The 23236-nt window shown below is 46.3% G+C and overlaps 1 protein-coding gene across 1 annotated transcript in view; it reads right to left on the bottom strand.

The window, feature by feature from the left end:
* The window catches only part of LOC146185004 (cell adhesion molecule Dscam2-like), a 134550-nt gene that overhangs the window by 8122 nt on the left and 103192 nt on the right, over positions 1-23236 (bottom strand). Inside the window, exons 2-12 of the mRNA XM_084605956.1 lie at positions 10706-11368; positions 9333-9587; positions 8783-9064; positions 7639-7905; positions 6837-7160; positions 4657-4953; positions 3957-4142; positions 2916-3023; positions 2075-2347; positions 1308-1466; positions 78-111 (exon numbers count right to left, since the gene is read on the bottom strand). Coding sequence (XP_084462082.1) covers positions 78-111; positions 1308-1466; positions 2075-2347; positions 2916-3023; positions 3957-4142; positions 4657-4953; positions 6837-7160; positions 7639-7905; positions 8783-9064; positions 9333-9587; positions 10706-11368 — 2848 coding nt within the window. The remainder of the gene's footprint in view (positions 1-77; positions 112-1307; positions 1467-2074; positions 2348-2915; positions 3024-3956; positions 4143-4656; positions 4954-6836; positions 7161-7638; positions 7906-8782; positions 9065-9332; positions 9588-10705; positions 11369-23236) is intronic.

Genomic DNA, 23236 nt, shown 5'->3' with positions numbered 1-23236 from the left:
TTTCTGAAAATATTTTTTTAAACTTCAGCTACATATATGAACGTGAATGCAAACAGGAGATACAAAAAATAACTTACTTTTGAACTTCGGACTCATAGTCTTTTTTGCTGACTGAAAAGCAACAAAAATAACCATACAAATTAATCATGCTATATGTTAAGAAAGATATCATCAGAAAAAAAAAAGAAAAGGTGATTACATATGGCAGATGTACATGAACTCAAAATTTCGGTTGCATTTTTCATGTTAGTGATACGCGAGACATTACTGTACATGGATCGCCATGTGGTTTCTGTCTACAAGCACTTAATATTTCATAATTAAATTTTATCTGCTCACTAGTTTCGATTTCTACAGCCAAGCAATGGCTACACTGTCACAATAGAGTCTAGGTCACATGACTGATGAAAAAACTGCTATATAATTGCTGCTCCCTCACTTGTTCTGATTCCTGTTCTCAAGGTAGGCTGGCTTCAGCGCTGTGGTGAATTAAAATGGCAAAAAAGTGATTATATCGCAGTTTCTGCATCCCTCACATGACCTAGGCTCCACTCGTCAAAAACCATCACTTGCCTGCTGCAACCAAAACAGGCGAGAAAAAAAATTGTAGATTGTTTAGTGGTCTTAGGAAAATAGATCGCGGTGATTCATGTACAGTATTAGCATTACAAAGCAATACACAAGCAGCGAAAAATTAGGTGTCTATAGCGACAATGTTCAGACATCTACAGAGGGCTTAAAATGTTGGCTTCCTTAAGAAATATAATTTACGTGAAAAATCAACAAGTGCTGATTCACTTAAAAGCAACACTGGATGAAATGGGATGTGATGGTTTTAAAATATAGTAAAACATTTTTTCCCTCTGTTCTTCAAGTTCTGTGCAAGTGATTAAAATGAGATTTACTGTGAGCTCATCACCACACTGCAATGAGTAAGAGCTAACAGTTATGCCATTGCAATGGCACACTTTCATGATTAACATTGCCTCCTACCTAATAAAATGAAACTCTGTGAATACTAACACTTGGCTTGCACCTTTGTTGACAAATACGAGGGCTTGGAGACTGCCTCATTATTATTTATAACTTTTTATTACCAATAAAAGCATGACGGGTAGGTGAAGTGTCACATTGTTGTTTGCCACAGGGAGTGCTTACGAGCACTATTCATCAGTAGTGCAATCACTTGCTTCCCAGATGGCAAATTTAATAACTCTATGACCCAGTTGGATTGCAGCTGATTTTCTTAAATGGGAATAGGGGTAAATTGAACTCCTACACATGAGAGGCATGTATCAGTGCCTCACCTTTGCTTGCTTTCCTCTTCCAGCAGCAGCAGACAAACACGACCACAAGAAGGAAGAACAGTCCAGCAGCCACAGCGACAATGATGACAACATTCATGGTCTTGATTGTTACAGGGGCACCTACTGGGTGCAAGCTGCCTTCTGTGGTCATGGAGAACTCTGAAAAGCCACAACAGAAGAACAAAAAATTAATAAAAGATGGCCAATTTAGCTTGAACAAAGGAAGTTCACTTGTGGCAATGAAAGCTCCATCAATAGCAGAAAAAAAAAAAAAAAAACAGACCCAACATTTAGGCATACAAAATGTGCCACTTGTAGTACAAGTTGAGAAAAGAAAAAATGTGTACAGTGTGCAATCCCCTTATAATGACGCTTTCGAAGATAGAAAATCTAATCATCACAATCGAATTAACACAACTGGCAGATGACAAAAATACCTGTGTATTGCGCTTCTTTTCACGACCTTACCGAGGATGGCATTTTAATTTTAAGATTACTCAGTCTTGTAACCACTTATCTATATCTGCATGGTGGCTGCTCTCAAGTACTAATGAATCCTTAATGAAATGAAAAACAAATTTTTAGTTTTCAGTCAGTTAGCTATCGAATGAAAAGTTGCCTTGTACAAAAAGCCCAAGGTTGAGCTCTGCCTTCCTTAAACATCCAGCAAATGCAGCCTACTGTCTACAGTAGGCTTTTAAGTGGCTTTTGAAATGAGATATGCAGACTACAGTTGATTTACGAGGCATACACACTGCCCTACTCACCATCATAGGGTTCAGCCAGAAGCTCATCTCCGCACCATGAAGAATTGCTCTGCAAGCAGAGCAGCACACGGACATCCACCAGAGCAGCTGCGTTGTCAACCTCGAACGAAATCTGGGGACGGTCCACTTCCAGTTCAGCCAGAGGGAGCCACTGCTCCTGGCCACGGGCACGGCCTTCGACCTTGGCCATGAGCCGTTCAGTGCTGGGTTCAACTGTGAAATACACTCGACCCGTCTCATGGTCGTACTGAGCAGACAGCGGTCGTGGCATATCTAAAAGAATACAGAAAGTTTCCATGTTATTAAAAAAGTCAAATGCAAAACAACACTGAGCAAAAGACCGGAAAGAATAATAATAATAACTGGTTCACACGAAAGGAAAGGTACAGTATCTATCCCACAATTTTCCTTGACCACCTCAACCGGACTGTAAGGGAAGTTAGGCATGTAGGAGTGAAAGAGGTGCCGTAGTGGAAGGCTACAGAGTAATTTCAACCACCTGGGGACCTTTAACGTGCACTGACATCACACCGCACATAGACAACGCCTCTCCATTTTGCCTCCATCGAAATGCAAAAGGAGAAGGTATGTGTGCTGTGCAATGTCAGTGCACGTTAAAGGTCCCCAGGTGGTCAAGCATTATATGTATGCAAGTAAACATGGTAAGCTTGTCACAGCTATGGTTTCAGTTTGCTCATTAAGGACAAATCACTAAAAGCCCAGGTAAGCATGAGTAAAAAGGACGTTCGTAGTGCAAAATACTGAAAACATCCATGCTCTCAACTCCATTATGTTGAATCGTAAGGATAGTGACACCTTGCAATGCTCAAAAGATGCTTACCTTTGAGGTTAACCTTTGTTTGGACTGAGACCTCTTCTGAGTATGAGCTGAACCCTCTTGCATTAACAGCCACAACTTTCATGACATACTCTGACTTTGGCTCCAGTCCTGCGAGAAAAAAATAAACCTTGCTTTAACAATTCCGACAATAAAAGAAAAACAAAAACCAGTGATCCAAATAGCACAACTGTGGGAAATAAGTGTCTCCCAATGAAGACAAGAAGCACACCCAGACTTGTTTACAGCTCACAAAAAAGACACAGCGGTTAAAGAAAATGTGGAACAGCCGGCCACAAAAGCTTTTTAAAAAATGTGTCGGGTGATAACTGAGCTTCCTTGTAGTTAAAATGGGCCTCAAGGATTGTACAATATGCAACTCCCTGTTTAATTTAAGTCATTTATGCTCCGAAAAAAGCTTTTTCTCAAAGTTTGACTGTACATGTTATTTGAATGCAATAGCGTTAATGGCACATTCTCCAGAAAATTTGAGGTTGGCACTGTGAGCGAAAAATCATGGCCATGGCTCTGGGAGGCGGTAGCCAGCAGCTGACATGGCTAGGCACCAACTGGTCACAGAGTTGTGTGGAGCCTCGTGACCACGTGACGTGGTTGGTTTGGCAGGCACTACCAACTCGGGATTCTCAATTCAGAAGAAAGGGCATCAAACCCTCCAGGACCATTGCATTCTGAGTCAGAAATGCTACCCATAGGCCAAACAGGAACGTTTGTACAACTTTGTTAAAATGGGGTTTTACATCTACGCCTGATGGCTTTACATATATACTCTTGCAGCTTCCAATGTATGCCAAAATTATATGTGAGACGAGTCAGAAATGCTACCCATAGGCCAAACAGGAACGTTTGTACAACTTTGTTAAAATGGGGTTTTACATCTACGCCTGATGGTTTTACATATATACTCTTGCAGCTTCCAATGTATGCCAAAATTATATGTGAGACAATAGAGGCACAAATTAAGGGATTGGTGATAAGCTGAGTGTGCGCATGAGAATGTCACGTACAAATTAAAACGACTCTCACCAGTTATTGTACACGGATTATGGGACCGGCAGGACTCGTTCTTGGTCTGTCCACTTGCGACATTGGAGTAAGTGACAACGAATTCTGTGTTGCTGAATCCACCATTGAATCCTTCTGTCCACTGCAGCGTCACCTTGTCAGAGTCACTGCTCACAGCCACCAGGCGGCTTGGTTGGTCAGGTGCACCTGCCATAGCCAGAACACAAGAATCGTCTTATAACAAACGCCACTTGCACGAGTAACATTAATAAGAAAAGCACCATGACTAATGCCATCACTGCCAAAAGAAACATGAAATTTGTACAGGTCCTTGCATAAAATAAAGGTTTAGGCATCAAAGAGTGGGATATGTATCTAAAGTATAATGAGATGCACATACAGAGTTACAACTTTTCAGATATAAGCCTTAATGAAACAAAAGAAAAAGTGACTGCACATGCAAATCACAGAAATTCATGTGCTGTGATGTAAAAGAAAAGTGTTCCGACTGCTTCATCTGATGGCATGTTATTCTTGTGATTGATATAAAGAAGTGGCAAACTAATGTACACACACACACACACACACACACACACACACACACACACACACACACACACACACAAAAAAAAAAAAAAAAAAGCTGAAACTTGAAAACCATAACATTTATCACAATTATGATGACATTACATAAAAGGAATCACAAGAGAGGCATACTTACTCTTCTTGACAAGCTTGAGAATGGTTCTCTGGACGTCTCCAACCTGGTTCCAGGCACGGCATGTGTAGTCACCATAGTCGCTCTCCTTGAGGTCTGTCACCGAGAGAGCACCAGTGTAAAGGTCGTCGCCATCATCGGTCACATTGGTAGCATAGTTGGCATAGCGCTCCAGGATGCGTCCCTTGTAGACCCACTCAAAAGTAGGCTCGGGATAGGCCTGCATCTGGCAGCGCAGCACGGCCGTGTCTCCAAGGTCAAAGGCCACCCGATTGTAGGTGTGCCTCACCTGAGGAGGATCTGTAAGCCATGAATAGCAACATCATGTCATGAAAGGCAAGAAAATAGAGCCAGGGGTATTTCCCATGATATTACACTTATGACTGAGTCTATTCTAACATTCACCCTATTTATAAACACAGAAAAGCTGGTCATGTGGGATGATCACAAATATAAACAACAAAGATGAATCTATACGCATTAGCACATGCTGGACAACCCATCCAAGAGTTGTCCCCTTAGCTAGCAAAGGCATATTTTGTTCCCTGAAACAATGAACACAATGTATCTAACTTTGGCACAAGATGAATATGTACGAACACACTGATTGTTTCACACACAAAAAAAAAATTAAAACAGGAACTAAATTGGTATGTATGCACTCAATGCAGATTCCCATTATCACAAGTTGAATAAAGTGCTGTTATTGTATCACACAAATCTAGGACATAGTGGATGCCCACCAAACACGGTTAAACCAAAATAATGAACAAATGGAATTAGGTAGGGCTATTTGGTTAATCTGCCTTTGTCTGCAGTAGTAAAATTCTTCAGTTAATATAAACTCTGCTTACTTGTTGCCATCAGTTAAGTAGTACAAAAGCTACACATTTGGCTGCGGTAGTTGCTTTTCACTGGAGGTGGAAAGCAACTGCAATGTGTGTTAAAGAACTCGAGGTGGTAAAAAGTTCTGGAGCCGTTCACTACGGCATCCCTCATAGCCTAAGTGGCTCTGGAATTTTAAACCTTATAAATCATAATCATTTGGAATCTGCCCGGGTGTATTTGAGCTCACACATGCCAGAGGTAGTCTCACAACGACGAACAAATTCTTCATAGCCAACACTAGTTGGGACAAGCCAATTTGTCTGTGGGCCTCATGATTGTTTTTGTTGTCGCCCTGGCTCAGCAGTAAGCCTATATATGATCAGTGTTTCGGCGCGACTGAGAGCATCAAGAAACGACCAGACAGTATATTCCCACTTGCCAAAAAATTTTGCGAGTTTTGCAGCAGTTTGAGCGAAGTGCATTGTCTAAAACAAAACATGCAAAGAAGTTTGACATCCCGAATTTGGAGTCAACACTGTCACGAATCTTGAAAAACAAAGCCACCTTTCAGAGGCTGTCAAGAATGCACCCTCTGCTTTCAAACCGAATGCGTATGATGACAGCACTGCATGTAGAATTAGAAAAGCCTTCTTTTTTTTGTGTGTGTGATGTAAGCATGTGCAAACTGACAATTTTTCGATAAGGTCTTCAAACAGAAAATATGGGACATAGCCCTGCAAATGGGGGTCAGAAATTTTGCCATCTGAAATTGCATGGCTGAGCCGATTTGAAAAGTGCATGGCCTAGTCTTCCAGACCATATATGGTGGAAGTGCTGCAGTGAACAGAGGTTTTTGCAACAGCTTGCAACAAGGGTAGCAGCAGAAGATTTCAAGCAACTATGAGCCACAAGACATCTTATCATCGAAGATGGGCCTTTTCTTTATAAGGCACTTCGATCGAAGAATCTCACCTACAAAGGTGAAGCCTGTATAGGTGGTAAACACAGTAAGGAGTGCATTACTGTACTTTGGCAGCACTACTCCGAGCATGAAGGATGTGCAGAATTTTTTTCAATCCTCTAAAACATACACACTTATTTTGTAGACAAAGCAACTGAGGAATGTGAAGCAGACATAATTGCTTTTTTCTGACCACACACAATATGGGCGGGTAAAATTTAATCCTAATGAAATGTTTACTGAGTTGAAATGAAACTTTTGATAAATGAAATACTTCTTGAATTCCCTTCAAGCTCTGCTTAAGAGAGCCCACTGTAGTTTACACAGTGCCACGTGGTAACGACAAACAACCGGTATGCTATCAGCATGAACACACGTGAAATGGAAAACTTACGTTCAATCCTGAGCATCATTTCAGATTTGGCAGCACCACCGAAGCCGTTGTCAAACAAGCAGGCGTATTTTCCCCGGTCCTCAGGAGTGAGGGGTCGCTGAAAGGTCAGCGTGCTCTGCACTGAGAACACCTCGTTGTCTTCAAGATTCTCAACCGTCTTGATCTCAAAGCCCGAAGCAGCACTCATCTGCAGTTCCTTGTCTCGATGAGTCCAATGCACTTGTGGCTTGGGCTTCCCGCGTGCACGGCAGCTCACCGACTGGCTCTGGTCACCGGCTTTGCGAATGATCTGGGGCCTCAGAGGAACCACTATTGTAGCCGCTTCTGCAAGTTCACAACGTGGGGATGAACTTGAATTAGTGCACTACTATATGATGTGAATTGAAAAGGAATTAAGAAAACAATGAATCCACAAACAACAATTTATAGATCAAACTGCTCTGAAACTTCCACAAGAGCTGCATGTTTCAGCAATTTACATTGTCCTCAGCTCCAAGGCCAGGAGGCATCTGATAACATTAGACATGCAAATAATAATAATAATAATAATAATAATAATAATAATAATAATAATAATAATAATAATAATAATTGGTTCACAGGAAGGGAAAATCACAGTATCTGTCACACTTGTTTCTGTGGACACTTCAACCCCGCCACAAGGAAAGGGATACATGAAAGATTTTAGGAAAGACCTGACTGTAGCTTGAGGTGAAAAGGAAGGCATGAATAGTGGTTGTAAGAAGAAAAAAAAAAAAAAAGCAAAACAACAAACTGTATGAAAGAGGTATTTCCCGCTTACCATTGACTGCCAAGTAGACTGAAGCAATCGATCCTTTTCCCAGAGCGTTGTGAGGCTGGCAGAAGTACCGTCCCTCGTGACTGCTGTGCACCTGGAGGAAGCTTTGGTTGGCCCTGTGGCCCAGGTCATTGTGTTCCTGGCCCTCACGCCACCATCGGTACTCAGTACGTGGCCACCCGGGTGGGCGAGCACCACACGTCAGCACAAAAGGACGACCGGCCACTGCTGTGGGGCCCTGAGGTGTGATCTCTGCTTCTCCTGGTTTGTCTGCAATTACGAAGCAATGTGAAGTTCTGAGTGAGTTGGCTTTGTTCCCCGCATTAAAAGCATGCAGTCAGCTCAAAGCAAAGCTCAGAACACTGGTGATGGCTACCTGTTTATCCCCCAGAAGAATTCTCCCCAGAAAGAACAAGTATGCTAGTCTGTTTTGTGCCGACCCAATGAAGCAGATTGGTAGGCACAATGTAGTCGGAGGCAGAAGATTAATTTTGAATACTTAGAGTTACATACTGCATGCAAAAACTTAGTGGAAGGGCATTTTTGCAGTTTACCTTCATCAAAACATGGCTGCCATAACCAAATCCTAGTTTATTAAACCAAGGCAAATGCCAAACAAAACATAATAAAAAAAAACAGCAGACTGCTACTTCAGTTGTTTACTGTTGACAAGATTTTTCTAACACTTACACACTTCTACAGCAAACATCACTGTGTCTCCTCGTGCTTGGTTGTAATGGTACGCACTTTACAAAAATATGTGTGGGCAAGCAGGCTATATGCTGGTATGCTTCACTGAACTGCAAAAATGAGTGCAGCTCTGCCACTTCTAACCTCAGTTCTGGTCACACTGGTTTACATATTGTTTCCAGAAGCAAAACTCGACACTAAAAAAGAAAGAAAAGAAGCATTTCACACAACATTACGGCAAACGCATCCTTTCCCACCATAGTCTGCTTCGCAGGTGAAATGGATCTGTAGATTTTTCATACAGATTCAGGCATTCAATATAGTAAATGGTTTGAACAAACTGCAACTTACTAAAATGTATGATTCTTTCAACATAAAAAACAATTTAAACTTAGACTGTTGCCTACTACCTTTTACTGTCTATGCATAGTAAAACCTAACAGAATGCGACACTTACGCCGCACGTGAAGCACAACAGAGTCGTTGCCAACAACTTCAGTTTGGATAGCAGTGGCAGAGGGTCGCATGATGACTGTGGCCTGGCAAACATAAGTCCCAGCATCCTCAGCAGTGACACGATCAAGACGCAGTGTATCTCCTTGAAGTGCAAACTGGGAGTCGCCTTCCTTGGTCCACAGTATTGATTGTGGCTCAGGGTTAGAAGCAATGTTGCATTTGATGGCTATATTTTCTCCTTGGGAGGATTCCTGCTCTGGTAGCACGTTCACACGAGGCCCATCTGGGAGATAAAAATAAAGAAGATTGTGTTACTTCTGCCAAACATGCAGTACAACAGAAGAAAGAGTGCATTCACATATAGACCACTGAAAACTGTGCACTGCATGCTGAAGCACAACACTCCAGCTGCTCAGCATGAAAGTTTATGGAATGAAGCTCTCGCATCAATGAAAATTAGGTTATTAAATGTACACTAAACTAAATAAGTGTATCTGGGTGCTATAAGATATAAATATTTTACATGAAAAATAAAAGGTAGAAGCGCTTACATAGCACGCTAAGACGCAGGTCGGCTTGTGCAGGCTGCATAATTCCATTGTCAGCAACACAGGCATAATTTCCGCTGTCTTCAGGCGTCACAGATGGGATGGTGTGGTTGTATGTATTGGAAAGCAGCTGGCCTCGCTTCATCCATCGGACAGAACGCACAGGAGGATTGGCCAGCACAGAGCAGGTCAGCGTGGCATCCGTTCCCACCATCACGTTCAGAGGGTTGTAGGGGCCGACTGTCACCTTGGGTGCATCTGCACATGGCAACAACTCAGTTTTTGCAGGCTGCACTGATCAAGCACTTCAGCGTCCAATGAGCAGTACTGTACTCACTGGACAATAATAGCTCCTTCTTTTCTTTTTTTAATGCATGAATAAACAATTTAAAACACTAATGGAATTAGCTTCTTATGAAACCTCATTTGCACACTGCTATCACATTTTCTAGAATGAGTCAGCATCACGGTAACCTCAGCCGTAGATGCATTGGTCTCACATAAATACTCTGTCAATATAGTAGCTGTGAGAAGTGCATCCATACTACACTGTTGCACTGAAGGTGAGCAGTAGTGCATAGAGAGGGCATATGCTAACACAGACAAAAGAAAAGTGAACTTGGCATTCTATAAAAAGAGTGCATCATTCTCAAAACACACACACACAAAAAATGGCTTGACTTCCCTTATTTACTGGAGGTCAGAAAATGTGCTTCAACACACCACAGGCCCTAATATATTAGATAATACCAGAGAGTCTTTCAATATGCCACAAATAATTCAGTCCTTAACAGCCTCTCGCAGCTACAGCCTTTTCATACTTATCCTCATAATTCTTCAGCTGTGCATTTTACATCTTATAGAGAACTGAGGCAACCAACAAACTCGCTGCACCTTTTTTCTTTTTTTTTCTTGAAAGGCAGTTTCACCACATCACAATATCATGTACAGGGAGGGCCACCTTATTAAAAAAAGACAGAAGACTAAGGATTATGCGTCTTGTTTGTCTAGTACTTTATTTAAGGATTAAATAAAACACTTGACAAACAAGATACTGATACATTTCAGTCTCTAATCAGACCAGAAACAAGCCCAAAAATTTAGTTACAGTGCTCCACACAACTGCAGAGTGCTTGAGTGACGCACTTTGGTGCGCATTTACGATATTTGCCACTTATTTTTTGGGGGTGACAGTGAATTATGATCCAAAAGAAAGAAAATATGAGCGAAAAAATTATTATTCCGAGCGCTGCTTCGCACGTAAATGTACCTAAAGCACTCTTCGTAGAGCGCCACTTGCGCGTTCCACACTGCGCGTGAGCAAGTGCATCGCCAGCTGTGACATAGCCATGCTAGCAGAAACGTCGCCTACTCACAGTGGACACGTATGGTGGTACGCGTCTCGTACGCACTGCCCGGCGTCATGGCACGGTTGGTGACGCGGCAGCGGAACTCGGCGCCGTCGTCCTCGCGCCCAGGAGTCAGCGTGAGCACGGCCGCCGTCGGGCGGTCTCGGCCGCCACCCCGGGTCAACGACGATGTCAGCCGCTCGTCTCCGCGGAACCACTCAATGTCCGGGTCCGGGCTCCCTCCCTCACTGGCGCACGTGAGCGCCAGGGGTTCGCCCTCGCGTGCCGTTGGGCTGGTCGGCGTAATGCGCGGCTCCCCAGGTGCAATGAGCACGGTCACCTCGTAGGTGACGCTGTGCACGACGGCGCCGCTGCCCGGCTCCTTCAGCGTGCAATCGAAGACCCCGTTGTCCTTGTCGTACTCGGCGCGCGCGATGAGCAGCTCGTAACGGCCCTCTGCTGGCAGGTAGTCTACGGTGTAGTGCGGGTCTAGCGTGCTTCCGCCGATGGCCGCGAAGTCTCTACCTTGCCGCAGGTTGGTGTGGGCCCAGTAGTAGTGCAGGTTGCGGCTCACCAGCGCCGGGTTGAAGTGGCAGCTGAGCCGCAGGCTCTCACCGTCGACCACATCGCGTCTCTCGGGCTCCAGGGGTTCACTCCGGCTCGACCGCGCCGCCAGCAGCACGGCTACGACTGCAAATAAGGAAAAACGAGGCAGTGCGGTTATAGGGACATTCCGAGGACTTCGCGAGGGAGGCATGAAGCCTGCAAAGTGCACTCTTACGTTCATTTTAATTACGTTTCATCTTTTACCGACGTTCTCAAATCTGGAACATATGCACCATACGTCAGTGATTTGGGGTTGCTTTTCGTCAGCAGCCATCATATCAAGCTCGACAAAACGGCGATGTGAGTTAAAAACACTTTTGCCATGCGCAGAGAGGGACCCAGTACGCCCTCATATAACAGTTTACATATATTCAAATGAGCCTTAAGAACGGCCGGCATAAATGAGCACGCTAGCGGGCATAATTATGCCCTTAACTGAGGCGCTGCTAGATTGCAGCGCGGCTGCTAAAATATAAAACGAAACTAAAGGAAACACTCCGGCTGCTGTAGCAGTTGCAGTCACCGCTGGGTGGTCCTGCTCGCAAGGGTCACTGACGTTGCACGGTATAATGTTCAAGCGAGACGTCAAACACCACGGCAGCTTTCGCAAGAGGCGCCTCGTCGACGCCGGGGTCGATGCCGCACAGACGTCGACATCTCAACAAACGCACGTGCCTTTTCGATCAAAGGACGCGTCAAAACGTGAATCACCGCAGTAGATATATCGAGAAACACGTGATGGCGCGCAGAGTTAAAATTGGCGGGAACGGTGGATACAAGAAAAACTGCCCGCTCGTTGAGGAATGCACCTGCCAGTGCCGACGTTCAACACCCTCGAGCCGAGCATTTAATTTTCCCCCGGGGGTACGACGGAGGAGGGGTGGTGGCGCAGGAGTAAGGAGGTTCGCAGACGAGCTATGAGCCCGGCATTGTTTCAAGTAAGGCGGTGTGCCGTGGAGGGTGAGGTAGCCTCCAAAGCGTGCTCGCCACCAGCGTGTCACACAAAAATAAACAAATTAAAAAAAAAAAAAACAGACAGCGGGGGTAGGGCAACAACACGCTTCATCAAGGTCGCTCCTGGATGCCCGCGGTGAGGCGAAAGCAGCACTCGTGAGGTGGGGAAAAAGTAATCACAGGGATCCACCCGTTCCACCACCGGCGGGGAGCGTGCATCAGTGCTTCGGTTCGTCTACCAGTGCCCCCATCTGCTGCCGCCGGGATCAGAGGGGAAGGAGGAAGAAAGCTGGGGCATCATGCAGCACGCCAGCAACACCCTTTCCCCAAGCTTTCGTTCGCGCAGGTCGCCTAATGACAAGCGCTCTACGAAGGAGCCCGCAAGATTGAAGCCTCTGCGGCGGCGGGAGCACACACAGAGTGCTGGTGAGGAGGGAGGCAGAATCCATTTGGGGGAGAGGGTGGAAATGCAAGGGCAAGGACGGCCCGTCGTTAGAGCGAAGCCCCGAGAGCTGCCATCTTCCCGAATGAGACGTCTCTATCAAGAAGCGCGCGTGGCCTTCAAACATCTGCCCCAGAGACGTCCGCCCCTCGCGAGCACCACCGGCGGGTGCCAATTTTGGGGGCACGGAGCGCCCCCCTTTTTTTTCGTGTTTTGGATTGTCTCCTATTTTTTTCGTACTTATTTATTTTTGGGAAAACATGCACCACCCTGTTGAGAACAAGGAGTCCTGCTCGTTTCCTTGCCCTCCATCTCCCTCCCATCTGGTCCATACCTGTCTTTAACATCCGTCTAATGAGAAGTACGGCAATTGGTGCAAGCAGCACACAGTTTGGACGTGATCGACAATTATACACGCAGTCGTGGGCTGAAGAGCCTCCAAGGCCGAAGGAGACGGTGTTCACCTGAGTTGCACACTAAGCAGTCAGCGTTCTGCAAACAAACGCTTTTCGGGCGAACCTGTTCCGAAACTGTTAAGGAAACACCGCTTTCGCAGTAAGAGGGTAACCGCTTTGCAATAGGAAGCTCTTGGATTTTATTTCGGTTGCAAGCTACACAGCGTAATTAAGCTTTCTTTCGGCGTAATCTATCTGTACATCAAGCATAGAGAAGTACATTCGTGTAGCGATGTATTCGGTAAATGTTCACCAAGAAAGGGTCTTCTTTAGGCGTTTCGGCTATATCGTTGGGTCCGCACAAACGCAGAAGAGCCCGTGTTTCAAGCTGGTCCAGTTGGTTCCACGGTAGAAAACAGCGCGTAGAGATCAACAGGCAAGGAACCACAAGTGCTGCCGAAGGAAGTAAGCAAGTGCGGTGAGCATAGTGGTTCATTCAGTGGTTCATTTTATATGACGTTACCTAAATTATTTTTCTACAGTCGATCAGACCAACCACAGGCGTGATGCAATTTATTCTGCGGAAGCAGGAGAGTTGAAAAATTTTGCGAACAATTTGAGCATATTACAAGACCGTTAATGGCTTCCCTTGACAACCTTCGTTCGCGTTCATGCAATGTGCTACTCGCTCAATAATTAATGCCTTAAAGGGCAACTCCGGTGGCTTTTTCATCATTTTGTGTTTTTAGTTGAATTACATTCTTCGGCATGTCCTGACTCCAACACAAAAAACCGTTTTTCGAAATTCCAATTACAAGTAGTTTTAAAAAAAGAAAACAGCAAACCGAAACCGAAACTGCTTTCACGGCCAGAAACGACGTCCCAGTTGACGAAATGATGACGTCACACTCTGTATCAGAAAAACACTCGTACGTTCGTTGGATGGTGAAAATAAAGTATGGAAATCATGATGCACTGCACAAAATGCCTGAGGTAGTTCAATATAAGCCTCACAATTTTATAATCACTCGTGAAGTGGACAGTAACGCCGGTATACTGTTTTGCGCCGTGTTGCGCGTGAACGGATTATCGTACGGCGGCAAAATTTTGTAGAATGCGTCAGGACGGAGAGGAGAGCCTATGGTAAAATTTTTACTAGAATATCCGAAAGTCAAAAAATCTCCGGAGATTGCCCTAACAAAACATACAAAACATACACATATACACGTTATACACTCATAAGATGCCACGTCACGTGAAAGACCGCTTTAATTAAATTAAAGCCGTACAAATGTGCCTAGACGTGCCTGACTCGGGATATCGGATTCGGAGGGTTCGGTTCCCATCTCAAAGAAATGCCCGATTTGAAGCAGCTCCTGCAAACTGTCACGTGGTCACATGACGTCACACAGACCGCCGACCAACCTGCCAGGAGCATGTTCGATGCTTCGCTCGCAACGCCGACAACAGTTTTTCTGGAGAACGGGACTCTTAATGGCAAGTCCTTAAAAGGTGTCCCACCAATTGATTTAGTCATCACTGCAAAACCGTTCGTCAGCTAACGTTTTCACAATCGGAAGAAAACAGCACGCACCACCCTGAGACAATCGACAGAGGGACGCAACAGCGGCTGAGGATGTGGCCATTGCGCTGGCCCTAACTCGACAGGTGACTGTAACCGATTTCCAATCGGCTGTCCGAAACTACAACGCAGGCAAGGTACCTTCCGAAGCAGTTAAAATTTTAGCTGTCGGACCGTCACAGGCGGGGCTAATTAACCTCGTCTGACAGGACTCTGGCCCACGAGGGCTTGCGAGGAAACGAGACAGCGCGCGCATTGGCCCGAGGTGTGCCAGGTCTCATCAAACAGTGAGCCCCTTCAGGGCGAGGATCTGAACAAATAACACAATATTCTATATCATTACAGATTAGAAAGACAGACACTGCCTCGAGCAGGCAAAGATCTGATCAGAAAGGAAGAGGATATATGGAGAAACTCGCAGGCGAGGTTTTTTCCCAACCCACTCGCACTAAGCAGATGGCATGCGGCGATACAGAACCCGCGGTGTAAACATTGTAACGGAATTGCTGACGTGATACACATGGTGTGAACATATGCCCTAGCTGCAACGAACCAGACAGAAATATGGAGTCCTGGGAGGCTTTAATGATCATCCAGAACGAAGAAGTCCAAAAGAAAATCATCCGCCTTGCCTTGGACACCGCTGAACCCCAACCATCCTGCTGAAAGGGGAGGGAGATGACGGCAGTCAAGGCTCAAGTCTTCATCGCCCTCGGATTCCTTCATGGGTTCAAATAAAGTTATTCCATCCATCCACCCCGAGACACATGCTGGTTACACGCACGAAGGCACAGCATGCGGACCTATGTCTGCCCTTCACGACTGCTATGCTACACTATATGATCTGCTTTTCCTTCCTGCTCTTCCCTTTGAATAAAGAGCGCTGCTGTAGCGGGGTCATGTGCCCACACAAAATACGTCTGCGCCACGGGTTACTGCTCGATCCGACACAGGGTACGCGAATTTGAACCCAGTGTGTTCTCCGACACATATCCTTGACCATGCGCGTGGTCTCAGACGACTTTGCACATAAGCAGACTGCATTGCACTGCCACAGACACGAACACACGTGGAACTAACTTAAAATCACACGCACATTCGGGTTTTCACTTCGCGAGAGCCAAGGTAGGTGGAATCGGGAGTGGACCCGTCAGCCACTGTTGACATTATTTTCCAGCCGAACAGCTCATCGCTGCTTCCTCTTGTGCAATAAACGATCCATTGCAGTCTGTAAAATGGATTATGAAGCTTCACAGCTACGCAGCGCTCGCATAAAATCGCGGAAGACCCTAATTTAAACGTGCATACGCAGTTCACGTGCTTTGACAAGTAGTACATGACGTTGAGAAGGTTTCCGTGATCCCCTCACAAATGCGATGTGCTGACCACCAAGTATAGCCAACCAGCTACAGTTAGTTGATCAGTGCGCAACGGGGGCCAACGTTCAGCAGGATTTATACCCTTGCAAAAATCATGAAGGAAGGCACGAACAACTCAGTGCCAGATAGATGTCGACGCAAGTCGCCGGGCGCGGCCGACAGACGGCGACAGACGGACCCTCGCATGATTCGCTACGGTCCGTGCAGCTATGTATCGACAGCAACAGAGTGCCTCCTCTCGATCGCCACGCAAGGCCTCACAGAATGTACTGCTGTGTCCCCATTGCGTATGCAGAGCACGTCGTATTCGCCAGCGTGCCTGCTTGCGCGCGCGCTGCGGTGATAGCGGTGACGCGCAGAGGAGGATGAGAAGGAGGGAGAACCGGAAAATGGAGCCCGGGGAAGGGACCCGTCGGACAGGTGCCCTGGCGAGGTCGGCCGCACGCCTCGGGGCTGACGGCGTCCTGCAGCCGCCGTCGAGACGCGGCTCGCCCCGAACAGCTCCCTCCTAAAACACGTGGAGCTGCGGCTACAGACACAAACTGCGTCATGTTTCTTCTCTGCAGTCCCCCTTCTTCCACAGCGCTTGTGTTTTTGTTTTGTTTTGTTTTGTTTTTTTTACTGCACACACCGCCACTACTGCCTCTACAGCCTTCTCTCCCTTGAGTATTTTGCATTGCATTTCAGATTGTTTCAACGACGCACAGCCTCCCATTTCCAAAGCAAGCAGCACAGCGATGTGCCTGCGGAGCAGACCCGCCGCGTTACTATTCATCTTAGTCGTAGCCAATTACGGCGCGCGCGCGCACCGATCTCGTTACGTTAGCGTTATGTTAATTCGGAGATCGGTCCAGCATGCAGGCACGTCTTTATGCATTATTTTGGGGGCTGCTACTCGATCGCTCCAAGGAAACAGCCACCTATCTGGCCGTTCATTTATTTCGCAGCAGCTAAACTACAGTACGCGCGAGATTTACGTAACGTTGGTTGCTACGTTAATGCGCAAGTCATTTCGGCAGGCGTCAAGGCATTGCCTTGTTTTTCTTCCTTTTCTATTTCTCTTTTTCAAACCAACGTTCAGGAGACAAGCAGCAGGAGTCGTGTGCTTCGTTTCTCGCGCGAAGCTTCTCTGGTGTCGACGCCTGACGCGTGCAAGCCCGCCCTCCCTCAGTACTACGCTGCAGAAGTCTGATAATCGGCGAGCCGCTGTCGCCATTTCAGCCATTACTAGCATTATTATTAAATGCCATATCAAGCCAATCCAGTTAAGCGGAGCGTAAAGCAAGATGTTTCTACCGGTCATTTTCTACCGGTAAGTGCACCCCCACCCCTCCTCCCTCGGCCTTCAGGCCTATAAGCCAACAATAAATTAATGTTCGTCGTCTTATCATTTCACCTACCTCAGTGTCTTCTCGTCCTGGTTCGTCACTGTGCCAAACGCTACCAAACAAAAAGTGCTCGCAACTTGTGACCGTCGACGTCATACCTGGTACCTAGTGATTAAGCTATACCAGGTGACTTTTTTTTTTTTTGCGTTTATAGATATTAAATCTGCGAGAGATGCATCGATCGATGCGACCAGTGCTAGTGAATTTTACAGCGAGACACTGTGTTCGTGACTGAGCACAATGATAAGACGACTAAATTAACTAAAATTAACCAAATAACCTAGTTTCGTTTTTCTTATTGTTAAAGGAGAACATATCCTGCAACTGACGGCCATGAACATCGATGGTGAGCCCAGTTTTTATATTTCCTTAAACGCAATGTAGTTTGTAATATAGAACTCCAAGAATGCGGATTTGAAAGTTTTCTAAATGGGCTTTCCTGCATTGCATATCTATAAAATGGTGTCGCTGCATGCGGTATCACCGGCGAAATCGTGTCAGCCTCTTCTACATCATCAAAATCACTAATAGCGCCTATATTTAATGCATAAGAAATGTCAGCTAAGCAATTTTATATGTACAGTATTTGACTTTACGTATTTCGAACGAGGCCGTCGATAAAGAAACTCAATAAGATGGGGTCATCTTTGACATTGACAATTTTCGATTTCTGGATTAATACCGGGGTTCGATCCCGACCGAGGCGGCTGCGTTTCGATGGAGGCGACACGAAGAGGCGTCCCTGCACTGTGCGATGTCAGCGCACGTTAAAGATCCCCAGGTGGTCGAAATAGTCCTCCAGTACGGCTCCTCTTTCCCTCTTTCCACTTTCACTCCCATCTTCTTCCTTTCCCTTAAGGTCCGGTTCAGGCGTCTACAGAAAGAAGTCTGATTAATTATTATTATTATTATTATTATTATTATTATTATTATTATTATTATTATTATTATTATTATTATTATTATTATTATTATTATTATTATTGTTGTTGTTGTTGTTGTTGTTGTCGAAGTCAAAAATAGTCACTTACACGAATGCCTCTTATGTGGCTCCTCGCAGGTCTTGAAGCCAGGGCCCCTTTCATCCTCATCTATATACCCCTGTCACTCACACTGGCGGCCCCCTTCTTCACCCTCCGGATATTATCTCGTTTGAGGTCCTCTCCATCATTTATGCCATTCAAAGTGCCTCAGTACATTATCTACACTGACTACCAGGTGGCTATCCGTGCCATTCAGTATGCCTAACTTTCCCACTGCCTATTTTCTTGCCTGGTTGCACTGCAATCGGGTTTCTTTCCCAACATACTATCTGGACCTGGGTGGACTGGCTTGGCGCTAAGGGTGAGGAAGAACAGCGCCTGCTCGTCCAGCAGGCTATCGATGTATTAGGCGCCTAAGTTTTGCACTTGAATAAAGCCTTCTACTACTATTACTACTTACTGGTTCTCCTAAACTATTGATTTATTCATTAAGCTTTATCGTGCACATCTTGTCCGTCTTGCTGTACAACCCATCCTCACTGACCATGTAAAAATATCCTTCATAATTTTTAAAATATGAATAAACGTTGGACGGATATAAGTACAGATAAAAATTTCGGAAGTTAGTAAAGTCTTCTCATATTTAAGGGACGCTGGGGAGTAACTAAACTTCGCTTGTATCGCCAGACTACGACATTCTAACGGCAAATATCCCATTGTAACTTAACGGAGGCTTTAGAAGGAAGAAGAAAAAAAAAAGAATGCAGGTTAATCTTCTGCCTACCAATTTCGAAAGTGAAAGTCATGCATCGGCAATGAAATTCAATATGGACCAGAGTCTCGGCGACATATCTGTACACTTTAAACGGTAGTGTACACAGAAAGAGCCACACACACACACACACACACACACACACACACACACACACACACACACACACACACACACACACACACACACACACACACACACACACACACACACACACACACACACACACACACACACACACACACACACACACACACACACACACACACACACGTGTATATATATCTTACCGAGAACCATGTTCAATACTTCCCAGAGTGCCATTAACTGGTCGAAGCATTTCAGCCAGAAGATAGGCTACCTTCAACGCATCCTCACCATCATTTGACCACTAGGCACGAAGGCTTCCTGGGCAGGGTACTTTTCATCCTAATCTGAGCAACCATAACATCGTCTGCTACAGCTAGTGTGGATAAAGAAACATACCACGTCACGCCCTGCACGTGCTCGCTTCTCGTCACGCCTGAATCACTGACACAACGCAGCCGTAGCCCAGTGGAGCCGAGTTGACATCACCACCGGGCTGACTTGCAGCTCAGACACGTTTCTCAATGCCCAAACTGTCCAGCTTGAACAACTCGCTTTACACAAGTGAGTCACTCTCAAGTCACGCGCCAGACTAAGCCTCTAAACAAGCGGCATTCCGATTTCTGCGGGCATCCTCTGTTGCACACGGAGCTGCAAACTACGGCTCTGGTTCTCGGAGAGCTGGATTTCAAAGGAACTCTAAACCACGGCGACGAAGCGTTTCGCCCGGCAGGAGAACGAATGCAAATCGCGGCATGCACGAGCTTCGAGAAAGAAGGAAGAGAATAAAGAGAGGAAAAAAAAAAAAGAAAAACCGATGAGCGAAAGACAGCCAGGCGTCCTTGAAGCGCCGGAAGCGTATCCGAACTCGTGGGCGCGCGAGGCAATGTGGCTACGTAAAGCGTCGTACAAGCTTGGAAGGCGAGCCAAGATGGCCATATGGCGGAGGCGCAGGAATGCCTCTTACATCGCGAGCCAAGAGCTGAATCAAACACCACGATTAGTACGTGCGGCGTTTACTGAAGCGACGTCGTTCGCTTTAATTACCCGTCTATGTGGCATTTCTTCGTCTACCGGCCAGTCACTTTGTACACCCTACGACTGCTATGGAGTACGTGTTCGATCCCCCCTTTTGTTTTTCCTGTTATGCCCGACATCACATCATTTTAGCTACACTACTGTACATCTCGCATTGTGAAAGCCTTCGTCAGGAAGCTTCACGGAAATGTTTTCGTTGTACGTCGCCTGGTTTTCACAATTTTAGCTCGGTTCAGCGGCCAAGATGCCTGTAACAGTATAGAAGCAGACAGCTAGATATCCCACTTCAGCGAGAGGAAGATGCGTGGTTCCCCACGCTTCAAGAAACGCGACAGGTCGACAGAAGGTATAGGTAGTAGTACATGCGAAAAGAAAAGCTAAAAAAAAAAATTTTTTTTTTTTCCTTTCTTCACGTCACTCGGTAACTGTCGAACCCGGGCAAAAGATGCCAAATTCCAGGGCCGCTGTGCCCCCCGATTCCTCAATGTTGTCCAAGCCCCGCAGGCACAATAAAGAAGGGACAGAATAACGGCCAAAAGGCCGCACGGGCGGACGGTCGGTCAGCGGCGGAAGGAGGGTTAAATTGATGCCTTTTCGACGAGCCAAGTTGTCGGCCAGGGTCGAAAGGCGCCAGCCCCATCCAGAAAACCCCGCTGCTCTCCAACCAGCCGGAGAGAAATCCCAAAGCGTGGGCGATTCAGAAACGCAGTGTGTCGTCGCTCTCCTTTCTCCCTCGCCCTGGCCTCCTTCGGCACGTCTGAGCGTTCCTATGGAACGGCGCACCGACCGATTGGTGGTCGTCCTTGGTTCGTTGGGCTGCGCCGAACGCAGCCCGCAGCCCGGCGAAGCTCGCAACCACCGCTTCGGGACGCGGAATAAATATGCCGCTGACACCGACGAAGCGCCGCCGCGCGGGTCTTTATATCCAACGTGCGAGCAGAGTCCTTCGTGCGAGGTAGGAAAGACAGAGCCCGACCGGTGTATATCGAGGGCAGTCTTCATCCTTTATGCAGCTGCGCGCCCAACGAGGGCCGGCTATCACAGCTCGCGTGATGCTGGTCCCGCATTCGCGCCTCGGGCAATGGCGAAAGAGGCTTCTCTGAGACGTGTTTAAGAGCTGGATGTAGTACATGTGGTTCATGTACATGGACAGTTCAAGGAACGGGGCAAAGCCGCAAATGGGGTCGGGAGAAAGCTGTAGAGCCGTCGGCATTCATTGTCGAGAACACGAGCCTCGCGTGCCATATCGGGGAGGCCCCGTTTGCAGATGACAGCAACCGTAAAGCGGCAAGGAAGAGCACAGCGAATTAGAAGTAAGGAAACGCACAGCTGATGTGCTCTGTTCGCCAGATGATAATCGCAACAACGTCATCATCAGCCTGACTATACCCACCGCAGGGCGAAGGCCTCTCCCATATTCCTTCAATTAACCCGGTCCTGTGCTAGCTGCATCCACTTGACTCCTGCGAACTTCTTAACCTGCCGCCCACTGCTAGGCTTTCGTTCCATTGGAATCCAGTTTGTTACCCTCAGCGACCATCGGTTATCCTCTCTTCGCACTACATGTCCTGCCCATGCCCATTTCTTCTTCTTAATTTCCACTAGAATGACGGTAACTTGAGTTATTTCTCTGACCCACTCTGCACGCTTCCTATCTCTTAATGTTACCCCTACCATTTTTCGTTCCATAGCCCTCTGGGTTGTCCTTAAGTAGAACTCTCTTGGTTAGCCTCCTCGTTTCAGCCCTATATAGGTGCGTACAGGTAAGATGCAACTGTTGTATAATTTCCTCTTGAGTGATACCGGTAAGCTGCTAGTCATAATCTGTGAGTGCTTGCCAAATGCGCTCCATCCCAATCGTATTCTCCTTGTTAGTTCCCTTTCATGGTCCAGATCTGTGGTTACTACCTGTCCTAAGTAGACATATTCGCCTACTATATATACTTCCAGTGCTTCGCTACCTAATGCAAACTGTTGTTCCTTCCCGAGGCTGTTGAACATTACCTTAGTATTCCGCATATTCATTTTCAAGGCTACCTTTCTACTTTTCCTGTCTAGGCCATCAACATTCGTTGCCATTCATTTTCTGTGTTACTTAGCGAGGCAATCTCATCAGCAAATCGCAGATGACTGAGGTATTCTCCAGCTATCCCTAACTGCTCCCATTTACAACGTGTTTACAGTAAGCAATGCAGCAGGTTCACGATGCATCCAAGCAGCCGAGTCACGAAGGTCGCGCAGACGACTAGAATCTTGACCAGAAGGAATTTGTCATTAGCGATGCAACACTGGCTTTCGCGACTTTAGTCTCGTACGGAACGAGAAGAGAAGGGATGAGATTAACTCTGCCCGCAAAAGCATAATGCCCAAAATTATCAAGAAAGAACAAATCCGGTTGCTCATTTAGTAGGAACGGAAAATGCAGCAGCGACCGACTACCCGAAAACCATATCTTCTGGGCCAAATAAACCATTTGCGACCACAATTTTCAACCACAATGATTCGCGCGGCTTCTCCGATTGCCCAATGTGGGTGTATCTTCAGAAGGTGAGCATCCGTCCGCAAAATGATATCTGGTATTGGGTGGTCGCCACCTTAAATGTCGCCCAAACATGAAACAGCCTAACGAACAAATAAGTGCGAGCCGCCTCGCGGATTTCGTCTCCGTGTCGCCAGTCGATGCGGGGGGTACGTTCGCGTGCCCGATCAACAGTCCGTAACTAAAGGAAAATGCAGGTCAAGAACCACCCGAAAGAGGGATTTTTGTGGGTGCCAGAACTGCATGCCTACAGTAAAGTCTCGTTGAAAAAAACAAACAAACAAACAAATGCAGCTTCCCAATCACAGCGGTCTATAGACGGCGGTGTACAAACAAGGAGGCTAATGAATGTCGACAAAGTCACTCCCAAACGCAAAGCGAGAGACGCGTACG

The sequence above is a fragment of the Amblyomma maculatum genome, chromosome 6 (assembly GCF_055883805.1).
Source record: "Amblyomma maculatum isolate TAMU_Amacu chromosome 6, ASM5588380v1, whole genome shotgun sequence".
Classification (NCBI taxonomy): Eukaryota; Metazoa; Arthropoda; class Arachnida; order Ixodida; family Ixodidae; genus Amblyomma; species Amblyomma maculatum.
This window is presented reverse-complemented; position numbering and strand designations above follow the sequence as displayed.